A 25,813-nucleotide genomic window follows, 5' to 3' on the forward strand; every position below is an offset into this window, starting at 1 on the left:
ACCTCACTAAGGATGATATCCTCCAGATACATCCATTTGCCCAAGAATTTCATAAATTCATTGTTTTTAATATCTGAGTAGTACTCCATTGTGTAAATGTACCACAGTTTCTGTATCCATTCCTCTATTGAGGGCCATCTGGGTTCTTTCCAGCTTTTGGCTATTATAAATAAGGCTGCTATGAACATAGTGGAGCATGTGTCCTTATTCCCAGTTGGAAGATCTTCTGGGTATATGCCCAGAAGAGGTATTGTTGGGTCCTCCGGTCGTACTATGTGTGATTTCCAGAGTGGTTGTACAAGCTTTCAATCCCACCAGCAATGAAGTTGCACTCGTTTCTCAGTTATTTTATTTGTGTCCTAGGGTTGCCTTGGAAAATTTACACCAATTGGGAGAGTTAATACTACAAGCCTCTCCTAGATCTAGATGTTAGAAGGTCTATATCAGATTTCAGCACGTCCCCTCAAACCCTAGGCTCTACGGGAGAGTCTTCATTGACTCTCTCTGCCTTCTGGTGTATCCTGGCCATCTCTGCTCATGACTGCCTCATTCTAGTGTCTATCTCCATCTTCACATGACTTCTATCCTCTCTGTGTCTGCTTTTCTCAGGGCTTGTCATTAGAGTTAGGGTTCACTTGGATCCAAGACGATTTCCTCTTCAGATGTTACCGTAGTTACATCTGTGAAAAATCTGTTTCCTAAAAGGGCTCCCTAGGGTACCAGGGACTGGGACTTGGGTATATGTTTCTTGGGGATAACATACTGCAGTCTCTATGGGAGCAATGAGATTTTTCCAAGGTGACCACTGTTTAAGAGCCTATGACAGGGACCAGTGAGCCATCTTGATGGAGAGGGGGCTTGGGCACCTGGGTGTTAATTCCCATTGCTGTTGATGTTTTAGATGTTTTAGAAAGTTAAATACCAAGCATTTCCCTTTCCTTTGCTGCCTAAACTCTCTGTGCTACAACAGAATCTTGTTGCCCTGTGTCGCAGGCATTCACCTTCTTGAATTTTGAATTGTTTATAATTCGTGGTTTGGAAATTACTCTAGAAATTCAAATCTGAAAAAGACCAACCTCTGACTTTTCTATCAAACCCTGAATATGTATGTCTTCCCTCCAGGACTTTCTTTTTCCCTTTGGGCAGCAAGACAACCCCTGGGGCTACGCCCCTCTTGGCTCATTACTTCCCTTCACTTCTAGTGACCAGTTCTCCTGTTTTGCAACTTCCTTTGAACTTCTTTCTCTACCACACACATGTACTCGTTTTTTAAAATTCTCTGTGATGTTGCCAATTAAGTATTTTGAGCAATCTGGAGCTGAATTTGGAAGGCATCAGACATAATAGCTATGTTATTACCATAGTTTACCAATGTGGGCTCATTAGCAACAATCTTTTCTTTTCACCTTGCCACAACATAATGACGTTATTAATTAGAGCAAGAGACATAAGTGTTCTTGCTTTCCCTTATTACCATCTGGAAAGAGGGTCAGGGCCTTTGTCACAGTTCCTCATAAATTGCTCCAGGGTTATACATTTAGATCTTTACAAAAATGATAATATTTTTCCTTACTAAAAAATTGTTCTCTTTTAAGTGATTTTTAGGACCCAATATTAATAGATTTTCTGTTGCTGTGCTAAAACACCACAAGCAAAAGTGGCTTATAGAAGAAACAGTTAATTTTGACTTATTGTTCCAGAGGAATAATAGACCATTATGCAAGGAAGTCCATGCAAGGAAGACATGGCAGTAGACAAACCTGCTGGCCAGAGCAAGGAGCTAAAAGCTCACATGCTCAACTGGAGATGACATGAGGCTTTAAACTCTCAAAATCCACCTTCAGTGAGAGACTATGGTTAGCAAGGCCACACTTCCTAAGCTTCCCAAACAGTGCTACCAACTGGGAACCAAGTGTTTAAATATTGAGCCTATGAGTGACAATCTCATTCAAAACACCACAGTTCCCACGATATTCAAGCATTAATGTGGCCTCATGCAGCCTCGGGGAGAGGCAATAGAGGGTGAATCGTCAGATGCATGGTCCCTTAGAGCACACTTCCCGGGACTGACTCCTGAGCTCTGCTACCCATTGGGTGACATCCTGCATATCTAATCTCTCTGTCTCTCCTTATCTATGTAAGTGAAATGCTTAGATCAAAACCTTGCACACAGTGAACACTATATATATATATATATATATATATATATATATATATATATATATATATACAGTTATTTTGATTCACTACATCCAAATAAAAGCTTTTGACCGTTCCTGTGAATAAGGCACTTTGGTATTACTCCCTTTCAATGATTCAATTTAAATTAAATGGTGGCAAAATCCATATGTTGACAAAGAGAGCAGTGCCAAGTGTGGATACCTTCCATTCACCAGGGGTATTCAAGTAGATCCCCACAAACAATACAGACAATTCAAGGACCATTACTCTTGGTCACCGACCTGAGCTTGGTGATAAGAACTCATTGCTGGATATATTACACACTTGGATCACAGAGCAGGAGAAATCAAGCTGATACCAACCTAGATGCTTCCTTCCTGCTGAATAGCTTTCATCATGCCAGAAGTGCTATACAGGCTGTTGAGGGAGAGAGAAAAGTCATCAAAAGTCATACCCTGTCAAAGCTGTGAACTCTGTGAGCTTTTATACCAACTGGCTTGGAAAGATATGCCCACTGATGCACTGGTGGTTTGAAAGCTATGTGATTAACCAGCTGCTTCCTGTTTGGGTTTAAGGCCACTACACAGAAAGGAACTTATACCTGATACTGAAATCTTACCAAGAACCCATGGCTGGGAAGTTTATATATCCTAAGGGAAACCATACTTCTGTTATTCAGCTCAATGAAAATTACATCCAACTGCCTTCTAAATAGTTAACCTTATATCCATAGTTTAGTGCAGCTTTCACCCCCTCATTAGTTATGATCCTTATTACAGTGGACAGAGGTTAACACAGACACTCACAGTCAAATTCCAGAGAATAAGTGACCGTGGAGTAGCCAAGTCCAAATAGGACATTTATATTACAGTTCCCTGAGGTAAACATGGAAGTGTGGGTGGAAATATTTTAAGGCAGATTCTGCTGCAAACATTTTTCTGGACATGGCAGGGCCAGGCTGCTCTTGAACACACAGGAGCTGTGGCTGCCTGCGCAAAACCTACACAAGATCAAGCCAATCAACATTACTGAATGGATGAGGGAGGGGTTTATGAGGACCACAGACAAAAGAGAGCTGTTGGCAGTTGATGGCTGCTGAGGGAGAGAAAGTTTTCTTCTGAGTGTGGCCCATGGTTGGTTGTCCATTCTCCAGTGACTGCTCCTACCCTTGTGTGTGTATGGACAGTTCTAATTAGACACAATAGATTATAAATATTTTTTTTTAAAAAAATGAAGAGGATATGAGGTTGAAATGGACATGTATATTGGGAGTCTAAGAGAACTTAGAGGAGGTGAATATGATCAAAATATGTTGTGTGCATGTACAACATTCTCTTTTAAATTTTATTTTATTATACTTAATTATTAGCATGTATATAAATGTATGACATTGGATCTCCTGGAGCTGGAGGTGCAGGTGACTGTAACCCTCCCTGAAGTGGGCTATTGGAATCAAACTCAGGTCCTCTTCAAAAGCACTATCACTCTAAGTACTAAACCATCTACTCACCCCATGTATGACACTCTGAAAGGATAGATAAACACAGTTACACCTTTAAAAAAAAAAAAAAAGTCCATTTGAAATTCAACTCAGAATGTGATCTTACTTGGAGAGAGAACCTTCAAAGAGGTCATCAAGCAAAAACAAAACATCAGAGTGAGAATGTAGCTATAGGACTGATGTCCTCATAAAAACAAGGACACTGGATATAGGACAAACAAGGAGAAGGTGATGCGAAGAGAGTCAGGCAGAAAAAAATGGTGCTCTTCAAGCCGAGAAAGGGGTCTAGAGTAGACTCAGCCTTTTCCCGTTTTCGAAAGAAACTAACCCTACCAGCACCTTGCTTTTGAACTTTTATCCCAGAACTATAGAGTAAGTTCCTGCACTGACGCCACCCAGCAGAGGAGCCTTATTACAGCTTTCTAGGAATCTGAAATAAGAACCTGTCTGTATCTCCAGGAAGCATACGGTGTGACCAGAGATACTTGGTATTCCACGTATCTCTGATTGAAAATAATAGGATTTTACTAATGCCTTAAACCAATTATAAAACACAAAGGTACACACCTAAATCCAATGACAGGACCATCAAGAGTGTTCTCCATCTCTTGCTTCTCTCCCTCTCTCCCTCTCTTGGTGACTGTGATATCTCATTCTCTCCTTCTTCTCTGCTTCCTTCTCCTGGTCTTCAGCTTCCTCCATTCAGGTTTTCCATACTCCCCTAATACAGCTATCAATAAATATGATTCAAGTAGAATCCAGGCTTGTGCATTAAAGATATAAACCACCTATGGGCTGGGGATATAGCTCAGGTGTTAGAGTGCTTGCTTAGCATGCATAAGCCGTGGATTCCATTCCTAGCACCGAATAAAATGATTGTAGTGTATAATCTGTAGTTTTGAAACTTAAAAGGTAGAGATAGGAAGATCTGCAGTTCAGAGTCATCTTCTGTTGTATAGCAAGTTTGAGTTAAGCCTACATTCATTATATACAAGAAACAAAACAGGAAACAAAAAGATACAACTGCCTACAAAGAAAATGCATGTCTTGTTTTAACTTCTCAGGTAAAGCTATCATTCCATCACTTTGCATCAGATGCCTGCCCATCACCAGGGACCAAAGCAACACGGGCATGGTGCTTCACTGCAGCTATATGTGGGTGAAGAGGGAGGGGCCATAACTAAGAAAGGGATATTGAGCAGTTAATTTGAGGGGTATCCTGTTACCAAAGCCGTTTAAAGAGAGGCATGAGGCTGATGAAGTAAGTGCATAGCCTAAGGCTGACAGCAGGGAAATCAGCCTGTTAACATTTGGCATCTTCTACTAATAGTGAGAGTGGCTTCTTCAGCTTCCAAGGAGGCAGGAGAACTGTGGTCACGACAGTGGGCCCTTGAATCAGAGACCCATAGGTTCTCTGAACCCATAGGATGTGTTCACCATGTGATCCTGAGCATGTCGCCTGCCTCTCTGCACCTCAGCTTCCTTTTGAAGAGGAAGATAAGTATTCCATTTCTAAGTTTGAGATGGGGCCTGATTATGCACGGGATAATACACAGAAGCATACAGCAAGCACGGATGTCCGACAATGGTGGTGTTTGACGCCTCCTAATTTGTTTTGCTTTCTTCTGCAGGCTGAGTTCTCTGAGCTGAACCTGGCTGCTTATGTTACCGGAGGCTGCATGGTGGACATGCAAGTTATGAGAAATGGCACCAAAATTGTGCGGTAAGCAGACAAAAGCCATCTGAGAAGTGTATATGAGAAACCTGACAAAGACACCTCCACACCTGCCTGCCTGATGCCTGTGGTCACTTTCAGGTGCCATGTGTACATCCCTGTGCCAAATGGTTTCCACAGAGTCCTAGGTGCCCCTGTATTAGAAATGATTAATGACATAAATACACAGGATGCAACTGTGATGTCTGAGAAATAAGGCTTGGGATGAAAGGCATGGGTTCTGGTTGTGGAGCTGTGACCCTATTCTGTCTGTATTTGGTTCCTTTTATTCTCTGTTTCTTAGAGGCAAGGTGGAGATAACAATACTGCAGCCAAGGGCTGCCAAAGTTTCTATAAACCCATGCGTGTGAGAGTAGCCTATTCACAGTGTAAAAGGCTAGCAGAAAGAACAGAAGCCATCCCAGTAACACAGCAGACTAAGCAGTCAGAAAATTCCCTCTAACCACAGCAGAACTAAAAGCCCTGGTTATCAGATTTTCCAGAAATCTGCGTAGGCTGTGTGCTGAGCTGGAGAGGAAATGATGGAATTCTTTGGAAGTCAGAAATGACAAGTATGTATGCACAGGAGAGATAAGACTCACATAAATGCTGTCCTGTATGATTAGACTCTGGGGGAAAAGATTTGCAGGCTAATGTGTGAAGGTCTATATGGCCAAGAGATGACTCAGTCCTGGACAAGTAGGAAAAGTAGAACTGGTGAAAAAGATAGATAGATAGATAGATAGATAGATAGATAGATAGATAGATAGATAGATAGACAGACAGACATGTTAAATGGTAGGATGTGGGTATTGAGCCGGGGAGAGGGTATGAGAGTTCTGCAAGTTAAAAATGGCCTCTACAGGTAAACATAGGAAAGCAATGGCGTATGGTTGGGGGATATGGAGCAATCAACTAAAGCAATCATCTACTGTGTGCTTTCTTAGTGCAGGAAAGACATTGTGTGGCTTCCTATTTCCAATAATAGGCCAGATCATATGAGCCACCACTAAAGCCTAGTTTCCAACAATCGCAATGCATAGAAGCCTTCAGAGAGTTGGTGTAACAGTAATAATCAACAGGGATAGAATAATGGGATGATGGAAGCCAAGAAAAACAAACAAGAATTGTTATTACTTGAATGGGAAATGTCTCCCTCAGGTTCATTTGGTTGAACCTTTAGTCCCTAGCTGGTGGTCCTTTTTTGGGAGTTAGTCGAATCTTTGGGATGTAAGGCCAAGCTGGTGGAAATAGGTCATCAAGCTAGGCCTTGAAAGTCATGCTTGTCTTTACTTCCATCCAGTTCTCTCTGTGTCCTGATTTGGAACATGACTGCTGTGGATCAGATGCGTGTGCTCCCACGGTCATGGACACACTAGGACCATACCTTCCCCATGTTGATGGGCTGAAATCCATCTGAAACTCTGATCCCAAATCTGTTTTTCCTCTCTTAAGTAGCTGCTCTCAGGCTTGTTTGTCATAGTGATGGGAAAAGAACTAACAGAAGAAGAATAGCTACCATATCTTAGGCTATGTGCCACTTGTCCCAGATATCGTTAAACTGACTATGTGCTACACGCCCCAGATTAGAAATCAGCTTTGATAGGCTAGGGAAGGAGCAGGCGGGAAAAGTCAACCTTCAGGTGTACTTGTATTAGAGAGTATAATGGTTCATGCCTCAACATACCACACACACATACAATGAACTAAGACCTCATAGAAGTCCACCTTCAAGGTGAACATGAAACCAAAGTAGTTGAGCCCTCACAGGTTGAAGTGAGTGAGGCCCAGGAAGTCTTTGGCATTAGACTTGATGTCTGCTCACTACAAGCATGCCAGAAATATAAGATAACCCTTTATAAAAGAATACACTCTCAGGCTATGCTTCAGACATATATTTATACAATAGCTAGCACATGGCTTGAATTAGCCAGCATTGGTGCCAGGAATTAGCAGAAATATGAAGAAGGAGCTAAACTCTAGAGAGACTAGATGGTGCAGTTGCCAGACACAGATTAGTAAAAGAGAAATTGATGTATATATCAAAAGGAAACGAAAACCAAGTTGGAACATATTTGCAGAGAACAGGGAGCTCTCAAAAGTAAGCATTCTAGTTTTGAACCTGTGCAGATTGTGTGCATGCTATCGCAGTGTCTGCGACGTGCTGTCTGCATCAGGCCGGTCGTATCTGGGAAATGCTCTTCCCTTCAAGTTCTCTACCAACTTGGGCTCTTAAATCTTCCAGCCTCTTCTTCCACATAAACATCTAATCCTTGAGGGAAGGGATATATATCGTGCATCCAACTTAGGACTGAGGAGGCCAAAGTCCCTCACTCTCTCTGTGTTGTCTAAATGTGACTCCCTGTGTTAATTACCATTTACTGCAAGAAGGAACTTCTCTGATGAGGATACAGTGATGCGCCGATCCATGAGTAGAACAATATGTCCTTAGGAGTCGTTTTATTGCAATGTTCAATTAGCAGAATGATTGGACTAGATTTTCCCCTAGGATCCATCATCTATCTACCTGTTTTCAGATTCGTGGCCTCATTAAAAATGTCAGGGTATGGATTCCACATCATGGAGCTGGCCTTAAAACAGAGAAGGGGAAGTGGGCATAAAGTCCCACCCCTAATCAAGAACATATTTGTAATTGATAGCTGTTGGGAGAGGAAAAGTCTGTTTAATTCAATGGAATGATACTGAGTAGTATCAAGCATACCACAGGCCAGGCTGCATGCTAAGCAATAGTTAACCAACACAAAATTGACTCCATGTTTTTTAATGTTTGGTTGGTTTGGTTTGATTTGTTGTTATTGGTGGTGCTGGTGGTGGTAGGGTGTGTGTCGTTTTTATATGTGCTGCTGCTGTTGTTGTTATTTTGTTTGGTTTTGTCCTTTAAGAGAAAGAAAAAAAGAATACAAATTTAGATGGCTAGAAAGGGGGAACCTGGAAGGTGTTGGGGAAGGGAAAATATGACCAAGACACATTATATAATAAAAAATTAAATAAACAATGTTAAAAAATAGAACTTCTAGAAATGGAAAACTGTAATAGCCAAATGACTGAATGTGTTGTGTTGAACAGCACATTAGTCACAGTTGGAAAAGCATTCATGGAATTGAGTGCGCTGTCCTGAAGAAGGCAGAGAGAAGGGAGAGCATTAGAAATGCATAGGAGTGGGCTAGGTCTCAGGACACGCTAGAGTGTTCATTTGATTATAGTGTCGGAAGAGAACTGAAAGAATAAAAGAATGGACCAGAGGCAGGAGGGCAAAGAATGATTCCTCCAGCACAATATGCCAGCCAGAGGCTCAACACACTTTAACCCAGACTAGGAGAAAGAATTCTCCATCCAGACATGTCCATGTAATGATAGAAAGAAATAGAAAAGCATCCTGAGAGTAAGCGGAGTTAGGAAGGTAAGTTTATTTCACTGTCATTTCAGTGGTGGCTTTCAGAGGGTCATGGTGAGGACACCTTCAGGACGGTGAAGAAAATTAGTTCCCAACCTTTCATACTGCCTTACTTACATAACTTACATGAATGATGAACAAATAAAAATACAAAGAGCAGATCCTCACTAAGCGAAACGCTTAGGTATTTAGGCCAAAGGAAAATTGGCCCAGAGAAAGATCAACTGCACAGAGAAGTGAAAAGGAAAGAAGAGGGTGTGTGTGGGTAACTTGCTTTCAGGTGATGATAAGTGCGCTACTTGTAGGGTAGTCGTGGTCGTTATAAAGTGCCTCTGTGTAAGCAGCTAAAGAGCCACTCCCCCAGTCCACTCTCCGTCCCATTGCTTCCGCTCTACCTACCATTGGGTGTGGCCATGGAACTGCTGTCCTGTCTCCTAGTTTGCCATACTGCTGTCCCTGAAGTCATGTCTTTGTTTCTTCTTTGCCCAGAGGTTCCCTGGGCCTTGTAGGTATGGGATCTACACTGATGACCTGACACCCCTCCCCCAAGAACACCAATAAGTGAATCCAGTTTCAGAATATGTGAATTCCTAGAAATTACCCTCTCATGGTTAATTGTGAAACTCCAACCTCTGCAAAGGACTCCTATCATTTGTTAAGTATTTGTGCCACCAATATATATATATATATATATATTTACATAATATACAATATTTATATAATATATAAACAAATGCCATTTATATACATAAATATATACATATAATTTCATTAATCACAAATGGTCTAAATGTACTAATTAAACAAAAAAGTTTTCAGGCTAACTTTTAAAAGGTAACTACATTCTATTGAAAAGATTAGTAGGACTATAATAAGGCAGAACATTTGAAAATGGGGGAGGGTCATATACGAAAACTTTCAGATTAATAAAGAGCTAACTGAGAGCCAGGTGTGGTAATTCAGGCATGGCATACTAGAATGTGATAGAATGAGGCAAAATACCCCAAACTTCCAGCCTCCCTTAGGCTGCACAGGAATTCCAAGCCGGAGAGGTAGTACATTGAAGAGTGCTTGCCCAGCACCCTCCAGAGGCCCTGGGTTCAATCCCCACTACCACCACCAAAATATATATATATATATATAAACTATTTATTAACCAAGCCACCTAGAGTTCTACATATAATGACGCCATGTCTCTAAAAACAAGCAAAGCTTGGGAGTTGGGAAAATGGACTTTCAGGTGAAGTATGTTACCAAAGGAAGTTAACGTGTTATGACGAAACATTCATTCATTCATTAAGGAGAAATAAAATTCTCATTTTATAGGCAACCAAGAACAGATATCACAGGTACAGTATAAAGATTGATATAATTAAGAGGGAAAGCAAACAGGTATGCCGTCAAGGGGCTGTTTGGAGGCTGCTGCAAGGCATGCTACCTGCACCATATGTTCTCCTGGCAGCCACAGTCTGCTACACAGTCTCTTAAACCTTGGGAGTCAGTCTGTCCTCGTGTTCAATATTACCACTGCTTATGTCCACTGTCTTTGTAATAACTGAAATGCCTCCATCTATGCCATTAGTTCTCAACTTGGAGAGCAGGTTAGAGTCTAAGAGAGTCTAAGTTAAGACTTGTGATCAGTGGGAATCCTTGAAGGTGGGATACAGACAACAGTGTTCTGAAAGCTGTCTAGATGATTCCAGTAAACAACATTCTCGCTTCATTTCTATAACATAAACCATTTTGTACCTTAACTAAAAGCTACTTTGGGGACAAAGGCTTTATTTCAACTTACAAATCCAAGTTACAGGCCATGATAGCAGGGAAGTCAAGGCAGCAGAAACTTGAGACAGTTAGTTATTCCCATCACATCCACAATTAAGAACAGGGAGAAGTGAATGCATGCATACTTGCTTCCTCGCTTGCTTGCTTGCACTCAACTAGGTTTTGTCAACTCATATAGTTAGTTAAGGGCCTCCTACCTAAGAAATGATGCTGCCCATGAGGACTATATCTTCCCAAACCAATTAACTTAATTAAGACGGTCCTTCACAGACATAGCCACAGAACAACACACTCTAGATAATCTCTTCTTGAAACTCTCTTTCCAGGGATTTCTAGGGGTGGGGGGTGGGGCGTCAAGTTGACAATTAAAGCTACAACCACAACAAGTAGCCACCCATATGTGTTTCCTGTGGTAGCTTTTACTTGGGATTGGGTCATTTGAAAAGCCAAGGAGTTTACCCAGTGGGCTACTTAAAGGCAGGAATCACTTTGTGAAAATAAAAATCCTCAAGTGTTCTTCTAGGTCTGCAGTCTTCCTTCAGAATTACACAGCTGTTCACAAAAGTGAATTTATGGAAATGATCTAGGTGTTTATTAACTATCTTGTCTCTTGGCATTTACTAACGGCAGAATTTTAATGCATTTTTACTGATTTGAATTTCCTCAAAAGCTGTTGTGTTAAAGTCCTCATCACTCATACCAGAAAATGTATTTATTGGGAAGCAAAATCCTTCCAGATATGATTACTTAAACGGGGTCATACTTTAAATGTGTGGATGTACAATATAATGTTACTGGTATCTTTGTAAAAAAAGAAGTGTTGGCTAGATATGGTATCACTGGCCTATAATCTCAGCAACTGGAGGCTGAGGCAGGGGGATCTGGTGTTGTAGGGTGCATAGCAAGTTCTAAATTAGTCAACCTAAATTACATAAGACCCAGTATCGTAAATGGGGACATAGAGATAAAAGGAAAATGTTGTATGATTATGAAGGCCAAACCTGCAGTGACCCATCAACAAGTCAAAGGAAGCCAAGGATCTCCTGCAATGATGGGGAGCTAGGAGATGGATAGCAGACTTATTCTTCCCAAATAGGAACCAGAGATGTTGACATTTTTATTTTGTTCATCTGGCCCCCACAACCATAAGAAGATGGATTTCTTGTGTGAAGCTACTACATGTTTTAGCTTTTCTATAGAGTTATCGATCATAAGGCCTCTCAAACTGCAGTCCATTTACCAATCTCCCTACCATCTTGTAAACACACAAATTCCCATCTTCTGAGTCGGGGGATAGGGCCTGGAAATCTAATCCCCTAGGTGTTGCTGGTTCTATAGACTAAAACTGGACAGTATTGGTTTGGATAATTTCCAAGAGGATGGTGATGGTGAAGAAAAAGAAGGAGGAAGAGAAAAGAGAGGATGAGAGAGGAGACTGGGCAGGAAGAGAAGGAGGAGGAAGAGGAAGAAGAGCAACCATACCTTGAAGAACCAAGGCTTTGAAGACATTGCTAATAAGACCAAAGCTCTGGGTCCAAGGATCCCATAAGCCTCTTTGTCACTATCACCCACTCTTCTTCTTGCTATGACAAAGTACCTAAAAAAGCAACTCAGGAGAGGAAGGATTTATTTTAATTCAAGGTTTAAGAAGGACTGTGGTCCATCATGATGGAGAAGGCATAGGAGCAGGAGTGTGTGTGGGAGCTGATGACATCGTGTCCACATGTGGAAATAGAAAAGACAGGAAATAAAGTTACAAAACCTCAAGGCTTATCCCTAGTGACCTACTTCCTTTATTGAGGTCCCACCTTCTAGTAGTCATGACAACCCTTTTGATATTGGGATACAACATGGCCATTTACATAATTCCAAACAGCCACATCATTGAGCTACAAACAAATGAACAAACAAACCCATACATACAAACATTTCATAAGGTTTGTTTTATGTGAAGGTTTCTAATGCTGTAATAAAACACCATGAACAGAAGCAACCTTGGGATGAAAGGATTTATTTCATCTTACAGCTTGTAGTCAGTCCATCATCCAGGGAAATTACAGCAGGAACCTGGAAATAGGAACTGAGGCAGAGGCCAATGATGCTTACTGAACAATGATGCTTACCAGCTTGCTCCCCATGGCTTGCACTAAATGTTTTCTTATACCAACCCGGCCTCCATGCCCATGGGTGGTGGTGTGTTTTATGAAATGACTCCCTGTTTCCCTCATTGTCTGGGCAGTGTGTGCAGTTGACAGCACATGACCAGCCCTAGTCTATTGGGCTGTCATCTTGAGATTCGAGGTAAGACAACAGGACTTTCTCATGAGACTTTTTCTAGAGTTCTTGGTTAACAGGCACAGGCATGTGATTTCTACAGGGGGCACTGAACTGCTGGGTCAATGCCCAGAGCTGCTGAGCTGGTAGGGTGAACGCTTAGAGCTGCTGGTGGCTCTCTGTCTCCCTGAGTGAATGACCTGTCAGAAATGGAGCCAAAGCAAAGGAAATCACAGCCAAGAGAGACAGTGACCTGGTGATGTTACTCAAGACTGGGTCCACACTCTTCTCCAGACCTGAGCCAAGAACAATCCCTTTTAGTTTAAGCCAGCTTGAATGGCACATACAAAATTCATGAATTTTTATTTATTTAAAAAACACTTTTACAGCGTTTCCTATGGGCTAGGCACTGTTCCAAGCACTTAACATATATTAACTCATTTTATCCTTTCAACAACCCCAGAAGGTGCGTGCTATTAAATCCCAGTTTTATAGATAAGAAGGTGGAAAAAAACCCAATGAGTTGTGTAATGGGATCCAGGTGTCCAGCCAGTGAGTGGTGGAGCTCAGCCAGTCTGACTCCAGAGCCTGTGTGTGGCATCTCTGTCCTGATTGCCCCCTCTTTAATAAGAGGGAGAGTGTTCCATTATTAAAGAGGTGTTAAGTTCCCCATTATGAGTGGTACGTAAGAGGACAGTTCAACAGCCAGTTGAAACGAAAACATGGGAAGAATCCAAGAATCTGACTTAGAGACAGGGTGTAGGGAAAAGGTCATTACCACTTACTGCTGGATCCCTGGGCCAAGTTTTTCATATAAAATGTGATCTTATCTATTCCCACAACCCCATAAGATATTCCAAAGGAAGCAAGGGGGCAGTGGAGTTTGGCAGTCAGAACCCAGCCCCTGGAACGGCCTGCCTGGGTAGATATCCCTCCTCAGCCTCAACAAAGGCATTGTGTAACCATGGGTAGCACATTCTGTGGAACACTTTATTCTAACAACTCATCACGGAGTTCAGTGGGGGAATATACAAGATGGTGTGTGCTAATGCCTCAGCTGTGTCTAGATCAAAATAATCTTTAAATTAAATGCCAGTGATTATTATCAGGGCCCATTTTACAGAGGAAGAAATCAAGTCATGGCAACAGAGATTGGCTTAGAGGCATGGGGTTGCTTGCCTCAACATCAGATGTCTAGATCCTGGCAGCCCTTGACTCTGGCTCAGGCCTCTGAGGCAGTGCCAGGGGAAGCCCCAGGCATCTTTAACCCCTTTCAGTTCACTCTGTGTTCCTCGTAGCATCTACTCCCACTCCTCCCATACCGGCATGGTTGGACCCCAGATCTCTCTAGACAGAAGGCATCAGGAATCTAAGATCTGGGTTAGTTGTCACTCTGTCACTGTGACAAGATACCTAAGTTTACTGCACTTAAAAGGAGGCAAGGTTCATTTTAGCTGGAGATTCCAGATGTTTCAGTCTGTGATTGCTTGACCCAGGAGTTTTGGGCATGATGGTATCCAGCAAATCTTTGTGGGCACATGACACAGAAGACGTTGTCACCTCAGGGTGCTTGTGAAACAAGAGAGCAAGAGAAACCAAAATCTTAATTTCCTTTCATGACACATCCCCAGTGACCTGACATATTTCCACTAGGCCACATCTCTTAAATATTCCACCAGCTCCCAAAAGCATGAAGTGCCTTGAGCAAGCTATCAATATGTGACCTTTAGGGCCAAATCAAATCCAAACTCAAGCAATCTTTCTGCAGGGTCTGAACAAGGACAGCTCATGTGAGTAGAGAGCTGTTCCCACCCAAAGGTCAGACCTGACTATCTACCTCTGAGCCTCCACTTCTTACCTTACAAGGCACTAATACAGTAGTGTGTGTGGCTTCTGTAAGCACCACATGAAATAGGATATGCAGGAAGTTTATTTATTCCACCAATATTTGTTAAGAACTCACTATGCCCTGGGCACCACTTCTGAAACTAGACATTACATCAGGAATTGTATGAGGCAAGGGACAAAATTCACCCCTTCTTGGCTTATTTAAAATACAATGACTTTAATGACATATTCAGAGAAATGTGTAGGGCTGAAGGGACAAAGAAGGAGAATGCCATTACAGGTAGAACATCCGGGTCTGAAAGCCCTAACCCTAAAGTTCAAAACTTTTAGAGTACTTTGATGACTTTGCAAGTGAAAATTTACACACCATGACTGTGTCTAATGCACAAAATTATGAAAAACAATTATAGTACAGTACCCTCAAGGGTATTTATATCATGTGTATATAGAATGCAAATGGATTTTATGTTTAGATTTGAGTCCCATTTCCAAGACATGTAAATATGCAATACATGTAAATATTCTAAAAATACAAAAACATCTGAAATGCAAAATGGTCCAGAGCACTTGGCATGAAAGACACAAAGCTCTAGCCTAGTAGGTCTAGTAGATAGAGTTTCTAGTTAAGTAGGAGATGTTGTGATGAGGGTGGGTTTTGGTTTCATGAGTATGCTATGCCAGATACAAATGGAAATGTTCATCGTTGAATGTCATATTTATTAATGTACAACAAATTCACAAAAAAGCAGTAGTTTCATTGACTGAAATTTGCCAACTAGTGTTGATTATCTTGATAGTTAGCTAAGGGAAACATGGATCCTCCCATTCTGATCTCTGTCTGGGTGTCATTTTTTATTTTTTTTTAGTTAATCTTCTGTCTAGCTTCTTTGCTGAAAGTGTTTATCAGCTGCAGTAGCTCCCTGATAAAACTTTTGGGGTCACTTATATACACTATCATATCATTCGCAAATAATGGTACTTTGACTTCTTCCTTTCCAGTTTATATCCCCTTGAGATCCCTCCGTTGTCTTCTTGCTCTCAGACTTCAGTATTACATCGAAGAGATATGGACGGAGTGGACTGCCTTGTCTTGTTCCCTAATTTAGTGGAATTGCTTTGACTTTCTCTCCATTTGATTTGATGTCAGCTGTAGGTTGGCTGTAAATTCCCTTTATTATCTTGATGTATGTCCCTGTATCATTAATGACTCTACAGACTTTTATCACAAAGGAGCTTTGGATTTTGTCAAAGGACCTTTCTATAGTCAATGAAATGATCATGGGGTTTTTTTTTTTNTTCAGTTTTTTAATATGGTAGATTATACTTACTGATTTTCATGTATTAAACCACCCCTGCATCTCTGAGATGAAGCCGACTTATCATGGTGGATAATCTTTTTGACTGTTCTTGGATTCAATTTGCAGGTATTTTATTAATAAGTATTTTGGTATCGATAGTTTCTAAGGGAAATGAGTCTGTACTTTTCTTTCTTTGTTCAGTTTTTATGTGGTTTGTATATCAGGAAAACTGCGGCCTCGGAAAATGAATTTGGCAATGTTCCTTCTGTTTCTATTTTGTGGAATAATTTGAGGAGTATTGGTGTTAATTCTTGTTTGAAAATCTAGTAGAATTCTGTGCTAAAACCATCTGGTTGTGGGTTTTTTTTTTTCATTTATTTATTCACTTTACATCCCAATATCAGCTCCCTTCTCCTCTCATTTCCCCCTCTCACAGATCCTTCCCCATTTCCTCTTCTCGTTCTCCTCTGAAAAGAAGAAACCCCCCTTAGAATCATCCCCATCCCCAGGTACCAATCCCCATAGCACATGAAGTCATTGCAGGAATAGGTACATCCTCTCTCACTGAGGCCAGACATGATGATCCAGTTAGAGGATCAGGCACTGAATTTAGGGACAGCCACCACTCCACATGTTGGGGAACCCACATGATGAACAAGCTGCACATCTGCTAAATATATTGTAAGGCCTAGTTCCAGCCCATGCTTGCTCTTTGATTAGTGGTTCAACCTATGGAGAACTTTCAAGGGTCTGGGTTAGTTGACTCTGTTGGTCTTCTTGTGGAGTCTCTATCCTCTCTGGGTCCCTCAATGCCCCTAGCTCTTCCACATGACCCCCCAAGCTCCATCTAATGTTTGGCTGTGGGTCTCTGCATCTGTTTCAGTCAGCTGTTGGTTGGAGCCTCTCAGAGAACAGTTATGCTAGGATCCTGTCTGCAAGCATAACAGAGTATCATTAATAGACTCGGCGATGGGAGGCTTCTAATGACTGCTTCTACTTCACTAGGGATTATGTGTCTCTTTAAACTGTCTTTCTGATCTTGATATAATGTTGGTAAGTGGTACCTCTTGAGAAAATTATCCATTTCTTTCAGAGGTTCTAATTTGATGGAACCAGGTCTTCGAAGTCTGCTTTTATAATTCTTTGAATTTCCTTAGTGACTGCTGTTATGTCCCCCTTTTAACTTCTGATTTTTGTTAATTTGGATATTCTTTTCCTGTGTTTTAGTTAGTTTAGTTAAGGGCTTGTCTATCTTGTTGATTTTCTCAAGGAACCATCTCTTTGTTTCATTGATGATTTGCCTTGTTCTTTTTGTTGCTATTATATTGATTTCATCCCTCAGTTTGATTATTTCTTGCTATGTTCTCTTTCTTGGGCATATTTACTTCTTTTTGTTCTAGAGTTTTCAAGTGTGCTGTTATGCTGCTAGTATGAGATATTTCTATTTTTTCTTGTTATATAGGCACATAATACTATGAATTTTCCTCTTACCACTACTTACATCGTATCTCATAAGTTTGAATATGTTGTGCATTCATTTTCATTGAATTCTACAAAGTCTTTATTTGCTTTCTTTATTTCTGTCTTGACCCAGTTTTCATCCAATAGAGAGCTGTTCATTTCCACGAGTTCATACACTTTCTGTTGTTTCGGTTACTATTGATCTTACCGATTGAGAAGATGCCTTACAGCAGGATCTCCTGGAGGCACTTCCTCAACTGAGGCTCCTTCTCTTGTGACACTAGCTTGTGTCAAGTTAACACACAACTTGAAGGTCTCACATTACAAGCTATATTCACTTCCATTTTCCAAAGTCAATTTTTGCTAATTTATGAGAAATTTGCATGTCAATAAAATTTATTCCTAACGCAAATAAAGATTTTATTTATTTTAAATGGGAAAAGAAGACTTGAGAGTGTAAAATTGTAGAACCTTAAAAATAAGAGACCTGGATCATGTGTTTGTGGAAGAAATTTTTACAATCTGTGAGAATATAAAATTTGGAGTTATCAATATCTACTCAGTGTATATAAGCTGTTTAAGATGTATGTCTAATTACTTATGTGTTTGCTAACTGTTCAATATCAAACTTTAGAAAAATTAGATAGGTAACAAAACGATAAATAAGGAATATTTAATAATCAAGATTTATAAATTCTTAAGGTCTACACAGGTTCATGGTAATATTTGTTTACTCTTGTTTTTGTTCATGTTGTTATGCTATTTGGATAAATTAATCATATTAAAAAACTGTGATATTTTATTTTGACATTAAAAGTAATTCAGTTAAATCTTCAACTCAAAATTTTAAGCCTCAAACTTAACATGGATAAAGCTATGGACTCCTAACCTTATATAAGCTACTAACTTGTAAACTGTTCACTTCATGACACACATTATTTAGTCTCCTGCATGTGTTTTAAACCTAAATTTAGATATACTTAGTAGATAGGTGGTCCTCAAACTCTTCAGAGATCTATTGAGCTATTAAAATGTTAATAGATCTATTGATCTATTAAAATGTTTAATAAAATGGTTTCCCATAATAGACAGAACTACCCCTCCTAGCAGTGCCCTTATGGTCGCCAAAGAAGATAAACAGGGCAAGGCGACTCCACCTGGACTGTGACAACCCTAACCACTGGGGAAAACTCCCATGCCTTGCCTGCTGCCAGAGCTCTGTGCAAACTAGATATTTGGGGCTTGACTGTCATACTTTGCCTGGTCAATTTTCCCAAGATCCTCTTGGGAAAATGTCTGAGACCTGGACCTGACAGCCAAAGGCCATGCTGCTCTGTATAACAGCTAAAGATTAGATGTTGTCCTGTGTGATAGACAAAATCCAACCACAGTTCCACCCCCCCACCCCCCGCCACCAATGAACCTGGGAAAACTACTGGAGCTTTAGGTAACAGGGACAGCTCTGCCATTTTAATTGATACGTAGACCATTTAGATTATACTTCTAGCTGTAACTTATCTTTCTCAGATCTCTGACAATATTGTCTGTTGCTTTAACAACAGTCATTTTTTATTTCTTTTTTTCTTTTATTCATTCATTTGATACCATTAACTACTATCATCATAGTTGCAAGCTGGAGATTTTATAATTTCCTTTGGTTGTCCTCTAAGTACAGACTTAAAAGTTCTTTCTCACTGTGGTTAAAAACATCTGTCTAATCAAATATTCAGAAATAAAGAGTGTTAATGCTCTTAACTGAAAATCATTTTTGGGTCCCCAAGCTTTTTACCATGACTTCAAGACATAAAGCCTTTTCTATAATGTGAATTTCAGTACAGAGTCCAAGTAGTGGTAATACTAACATATCTAAAACTTTTATGTATTTTTTTATGAACTTAAAAAAAAAATCTTGTAAGCTTGATTGTGTTCTTAAGCTGGCATCGAGGCATATGAGTTTTGGGTGAGTATAGGTCTAGGTGCAGATTTCTGGGTGGCCAAGAAAGGGTGATCTGGGGATCCACAGGAGGCATAGATGGGGGAGGAGTGGACTGTGAGCTTGGGTCTGCTGGGGGACCAGAGAGACAAAAAGGGCCTGCTGGGAGCCTACCCGGTCTTCTGTCAGATGTGGTCTCTTAACGAGCTTGTAAACTTGGCTGAACAGAGTGGCCGGAGAGCCCCGGAGAGCCCCAGAACTGGGATTGTAAATGCAGGGCACAATGGTCATATAGGAATCATAGGTAAAATAGTCCCAATTTATATTACGTTTACATATTTACATAAATTTATAGGATAGATCCCTTTCTACTTTTAGGAGTAAGTTATTCATCGGTGTAAGTAATGCATCGGTGTGTGCATTGTGGGCAGTATATACAGATAGTGTTTCTTATGTGTCCACTATAGTACACTCTCCCTCTGTGTTTCCATTCAAATGTCTGTTATTAGCACACAAAATTACAAAAACACACTGTTGGAAGCGACTTCCACAATGGTTGTGTAATATATATTTGAAATGCAAATGAATTTTGTATTCAGAGACATTAAATACAAAAGGTGATTTAAGATGGAGTCTCAGGACACATGACATCACACTAAGTGCACTGTTTTATGCAGTATAGGATAACTTAGAACAGGGCACATAGCCTGATGCTACAGGTAGGCAAGGTAGAGAGATGCTACCACTCTTTCCTCACTCTGCTTTCCGATCTCTAGCTGGGGCCATGCAGAAGCCAGAAAGCAGGAGAACTGGGTTTTACTGGGGCTCAGAATAGGGCGGGGAGTCAATCTAGAAAAGAGAGTTACGGGTGGACTCTTCAGTGGACAGCCTCACTAAGCCCCTGCTTCTGAGGTCAGATTCTGGTATCCGTTTACAAGTTTTAATTGATAGTTTAATCATTAGTCTTTGCAGTAATTAAATTCTCATTCTGCTCTCTGGCCAGCACACACAACACAGGTCTGTGGGCCAACCGTCTTGAGGTGCTTGAAGCACTCAGCTCTTTCAGTTCCTAAGGAAATCCACTTGTTTCATTTAGAAAGCAGAGCAGGGGTCAGTTCAGGGCAGGTTGAAATCATGTTCTGTGGATGGCAGGGCTCTTCTGAGCTCAGACTAGAGCCTGGCTCCACCAAGCAGTGAGGAAAGGGGGCAGCCGTGTTCACCCAGACAGATGGAATTGGAACTCCGAATGAGAGACACCAAGAATGCAAAACACCCAAGTAGGCAGATGTTAATGAGGCCCAAGCTAATTATGCAAGCCAGCTCTTAGTCTGTAGCATTGAGCAATTCTAAATCGCAGGCAGCTATTCAAACCACAGTGACTGATCATGTGCATCACTCATTAGAAGGCCCAGACATCAGAGAGTTGGAGAGCGGGAACCAGAAAGCATCAGGAACCAAGAGCTCGAGGAAAATCATCAAAGGGTTTCAAATCCCTACACCCCCATACTCCAGGACCCACCCAAGCAGACTATTTGCTGAGAGAATGTGTGAGGCAAGAGAGAAATGCCTGCGCTTATCCTAGCTAGAAGAGGACATTTCATCGGATCATAAAAAATTTCAAATTGCCCCTCAGAACTGTCTGTGTGTCCCCTGTGGCCCTGGTCAGGAAGGAAAAGCAATTTGTCTGAGCCCCTTTATATAAGAACTGGAATCAGTTAGTAACCAACCTTCTCCAACTCTATCTGGGAACTCCAAACATCCCAGCAAAAGGGGGCGGGGATGGGCAATAGTTCAGTAAGTAAAGTGCTTGCCACACAGACCGAGGAGCTGAATTTGAATCACCAGTACAGCCGAGTGTCTCTGTAACCCTAACACTGGGAAGTGACGATGGGGGATCCCTTGCTGTCCAGCCAGTCTTGCCTAGTCAGCAAACTATGACTAGTCAGGGCTCACTGAGGAACCCTGTCCCCCAAAATAAGGTGAACAGTGAGTGAGGCTCCTAGTATCAACCTCTGGTTCCGACTTGCATGGCACACACACTCACGCACGTACACACACTTTGTATGAATAAGATTCCTTTGCTACTTATTTCACACATGCTTTACCCTAAGCGTTGGATTTTAAATTGCAGATATTCATTCACTGAATGAATACTGAAGACCTGGCAGAGTCTGCGAGTGTGGCTCAGAACCCAATTTCCCTGTTAAGGCACCTGTATGTGTGTGGGAAAGTATTCTCATTGACTCGTCTAAATATATCTACACCCCATGAGCTTTCCCATCTCCCATTCATTCACTACTAGAAGTAGAGGATAGAGCTGTGAAGCAAACAGCCCCCATGCTGATATTTAAGTTGTGGATATGTAGCCTCACAGCAGGTTTGGTGAGACCAGCTGGTGTCTGAGGCAGACAAGCACAGAAGCCTCTCCCAAGAGCTGACTGAAGCTAAATGAGACCAGAGTGAGCCCTGTGGCTCTGGAAGAAGAGCCTCAGCCTCTCATTTGACTTTGTGTGGATCCTAAATTCCTTCCTCCCCCCCCCACCCCCCAGTATGTACAGAGTCCAGGCCATCATGCACTCAACACAGGCACTCTATCAACTGAACTAAAACCCAGACTGACTGGGGCACAATCTCTCTACATGCTAGCCCTGCTTTTTGAAACACTTCTCTAAGCAGAGTCTCCTCATTCTCTGCCACCAAACGTCCCCTTCTCGGTGAAAACTTGCCAGACTATAAGCTCCCTCTTCTCTAGGCCCAATAATATTGTTTCATTTCTTTCAGGCCTGCATATCTCAGCTTGAGATGACTGATAGATAGACACCCCTGGTTTACGATAACACCAAATATGCAAATATAAGGTAGTTTGTAGATGTGCTGTAGATACACCTAAGATAGGCTGGAGTGGAGTTTAGTTTCTTGCACTATTTTCTAGATCGTGAGATCGGCTAGACAGGGAATTTCTCATGTCCTCATTTTTCCCCATCTATCTATCACCTGTCTTGTTTTCAACACCATGGAGCTTAGTGGATGTGGAATGCTCCCACCCCTCCCCCACAACCAGGTGTTCTGATCACTGCGTGTCCTGTCTGTGACAGGCTCCTGGGGACAGTTGCCACCTGTTCTCTACATCTCCCCTGGGTTGAACTGTCCCTGAGCACCCAGTTAGAGACAGCTTTTCTGAACTCTAGCCCCAGCTCCTGGCACAGTGCCTACCTTAGCTGATGTCAATCTACAACCAGCCGGCCATTCCCACAAACGGCAGCCTTGTAAAGTAAATGACTCACCACCGAGAAGACATGACTGCAGTTGGCCACCAGGTAGGGGGTTTGTGATAAGACGCCACACTTGACCTCTGACCTTGAGAGGACGTAATAGCTTAGGTTCAGATGCTGACAGACGCAGTCACTGTCAGGTTCAGTGTAGAAGTCTCAGGGGAAAGAAGGCCTTGACTGTTATGGGGTTAAGTTGCACAAGAAAAAGACAACGTGAGCTTAGAAAGAAATTCCAGGCCTGCAGCCCCTCATTTCCAGACAACAGTTACAAACTCTGCCCTGGGAGAGGAAAACAGCCAGTCGCCAGCCGGCCAATCCCAGCAAGCGGAACAGGGTGACTTCTGACTCCAGCATCACAGAGAGGAAGGGAAAGAGTAGGACCTTCATCCTGAGCCTGCCACGCCCACACACTTAACTAGTGACGTGGTCAGTTTGTTACATTTTTCATGACTGTTTCAAAATACCTGGCCACAGCAACTGAAATGAGGGAGTCGGTCCAGCAGAGGGAATAGCCTGTGGCTTTGAGAGCCAATGTAGCCAGAATGTGGCCAGCCGAGGTGCATAGCAAATGAAGCCCGGTTTATTTGAGCAATAAGAAAAATGAACTCTGGAAAGTTAGAGCAATCTGAGGGCCTGTGGGCCGGCAACTGGGCCTCTCTGAACCTGCTTCCTTGTCTGTAAAGCAGAGATGATGCAGTCAACTGGGCAGACTTGCTGATATGGTTAATATCGGCATATTGTCGGGGGAGGGGCGGGGGTCTCCTTGATAAATTGTACAATGATGTTTGAGGTTTGGCGTTATATTCAAATGCTGTTTTCCTGGGATGTTTCTTTGTTTTGCTGATCACTAATGCATCGGTGTCGTTGGGCCTGTTTGCTGGTATGGTGGAATCGATATCCTCACCTCGCCCTCTGTAGAATTTCTCCTGATGGTTCTTCAGGGCCTGGGCTCTGAGGCTTAGACAACTTGTGCTTCACGGAAGGAGGCGGGCTCAGAGGGCAGCCAGTATCGAAGGGAAATATGGGGTATCCAAATGTCCTGGTTTCATTTCTTTTCTGGTGATAAAACAGCCTGGTAAGAAACAACTTAGGGGGGAAGGGGGATTTATTTTCACTTACAATTCCAGGTTACAGTCCATCCTTGTGGAGAAATCAAAGAAGGAAGTTCAAATAGCCACATCATATCCATCATAGCTAAGACCCCTGAGGACCTTATTTCTTCCATTGTTATCTCATAACAGTGTAACAAATATCCTCAAATCTTAGTGGTCTAAACTCATGGTGAAGGGAAATGAAATTTAAGGCCTGGGATTCATGCAATTTTTTCCAGAGAAATACATTTAAATGAACCAATCGCATGTAGCCGCGCCAATTCTTCCCCCCCCCCACCCTTATCCTATAAAGATCCCAAGCTTTTGGGCCTGGTTGTTGACTTCCTCTGTCTCCTGCGTGAGATACGAGTCGAACTGGAACTCCGCCAATAAAAGTGCCTCGTGTGGTTACAGCAAGAAGGCCTGTCTGTCGAGTTCCTGGGGCACCCTGACTCCCATGACCTGAGGACCCGAGGGAGTTCCTCACGAGGGGAGTCCTACAATGGCATTTTATTTTATTTATTTTATTTTATTTTATTTTATTTTGTTCTATGGGTTGAAAAATCTAGGCAGCGCTTGGCTGGGTGGTTCTTCTGCTCAAGATGTGGTTCCCAGGGTGATTCGGCTGGCCTGTGACTTGGTAGTTCTGGGAAGTCCACTCAGCCTACCTTCTTCTCTTGTTCCAGGGCTCCTATACGTGCTTCTGCCTCTGCATGGCTGTGAGGCTTTCCAGTTCTGTGGGCTGGGCCTCTGCTATGGCAATTGGTTTTCAAAAGAATGAACCGCACAGAGGTATCTGTGTTACTTTCATTTCTGTTGCTGTGCTAAAATACTCTGACAAAAAAGCAACATTAGGGGGAGGGGGACACTCAGCTTACAACTCCCGTTTGCAATCTGTCATAGCAGGGAGGTTGTCGGAGTGACAGGCACCTAAAATTAGTCACACCCACAGTCAGGAGCAGTGAGGGATGAATGGATGCATGCTCACTTGCTTGTAGTACTTGGCTGGACTTCGCCACTTGTGTACAGCTCAGGACCCCCAACTCTAGAGTAGCCCATTGTGGGCTTTATTTCCCCATGTGAAGTAACTTAATTAAGGCAACCCCCCTTAAGCCAACCCAATGTTAATAATCCCTTATTGAGACTCTCTTCCAGAGTGATTCTAGGTTGTGTCTCACTCCATCCCTGGTACCCAGAACTGGGGCTGGTACCATCCTGCCTCTGCCTCCTGATGGCTGGGGCCTTACAGGTGGGTGGGGATGTTGACTGCCCTGTCCTTGGGTTGGGGGTGTCAGCAAGAGCTTGTCACTATTCTAGTTCTATATGGCGGTTGTGATGCAGTTTAGGATCATACTGTTTGTTTCTCATTTGACAGCTTGGCTGGGGTCCAGCTCGCTAAAGCAAGCCACAACAAGTCTAGCTTCCATTGCCATCCACGGTGCTGGCAGAAAGCTAGCAAGATAAAGTTACTGGCTTTCTGAAGCCATTCTGGGTTAGATATGAATGAATATTCATATGCATATTCATATGTATATGCATGTATATATACACATACACATACATGTACATACATACACACACACATACATACAGGAGGCTTGCATTTGCCTCCTGTCTGCACAGCTCCCTCTGCCTTCCTTACCCAGATCCCAGAATGCACCTATTTGAACCCCGACTGTCTTTATTATTATTATTATTATTATTATTATTATTATTATTATTGTTATTTCACCAAGTCAAACTCATTCTTTCCTCACACTTTTCAGCAGATATCAAAGAGGGCAGAAGAGACAGGTAGCTGTGAAAGATTGTCCAGCTTGTGTGCAAAGGCACTCAACACCATCCAGATGGGGTAGAATATGAACCATCTGACTCTGTCCTTCTTTTCCCTTAGTTCACAGAGAGATACCTTATAGGTCAGAAGTAACAGCTTGGAGAAAAACTCTATCAGATGGGTCTGCTGTGGCAGCAGATACTTCTCTTCTTGTGATCTGCATTTGCTAAGATGTCCAACCCTCTCCCCTCTCCCCTCTCCCCTCT

General features: G+C 42.0%; 1 protein-coding gene across 2 annotated transcripts in view; it reads left to right on the top strand.

The window, feature by feature from the left end:
• Syn3 (synapsin III) overlaps positions 1-25,813 on the top strand; it is a 430,935-nt gene that overhangs the window by 86,792 nt on the left and 318,330 nt on the right. For both annotated transcript variants that reach the window (XM_021204345.2, XM_029542325.1), the window contains exon 4: positions 5,314-5,405. In XM_021204345.2, coding sequence (XP_021060004.1) covers positions 5,314-5,405 — 92 coding nt within the window. The remainder of the gene's footprint in view (positions 1-5,313; positions 5,406-25,813) is intronic.

Source organism: Mus pahari, chromosome 9, assembly GCF_900095145.1.
Source record: "Mus pahari chromosome 9, PAHARI_EIJ_v1.1, whole genome shotgun sequence".
Classification (NCBI taxonomy): Eukaryota; Metazoa; Chordata; class Mammalia; order Rodentia; family Muridae; genus Mus; species Mus pahari.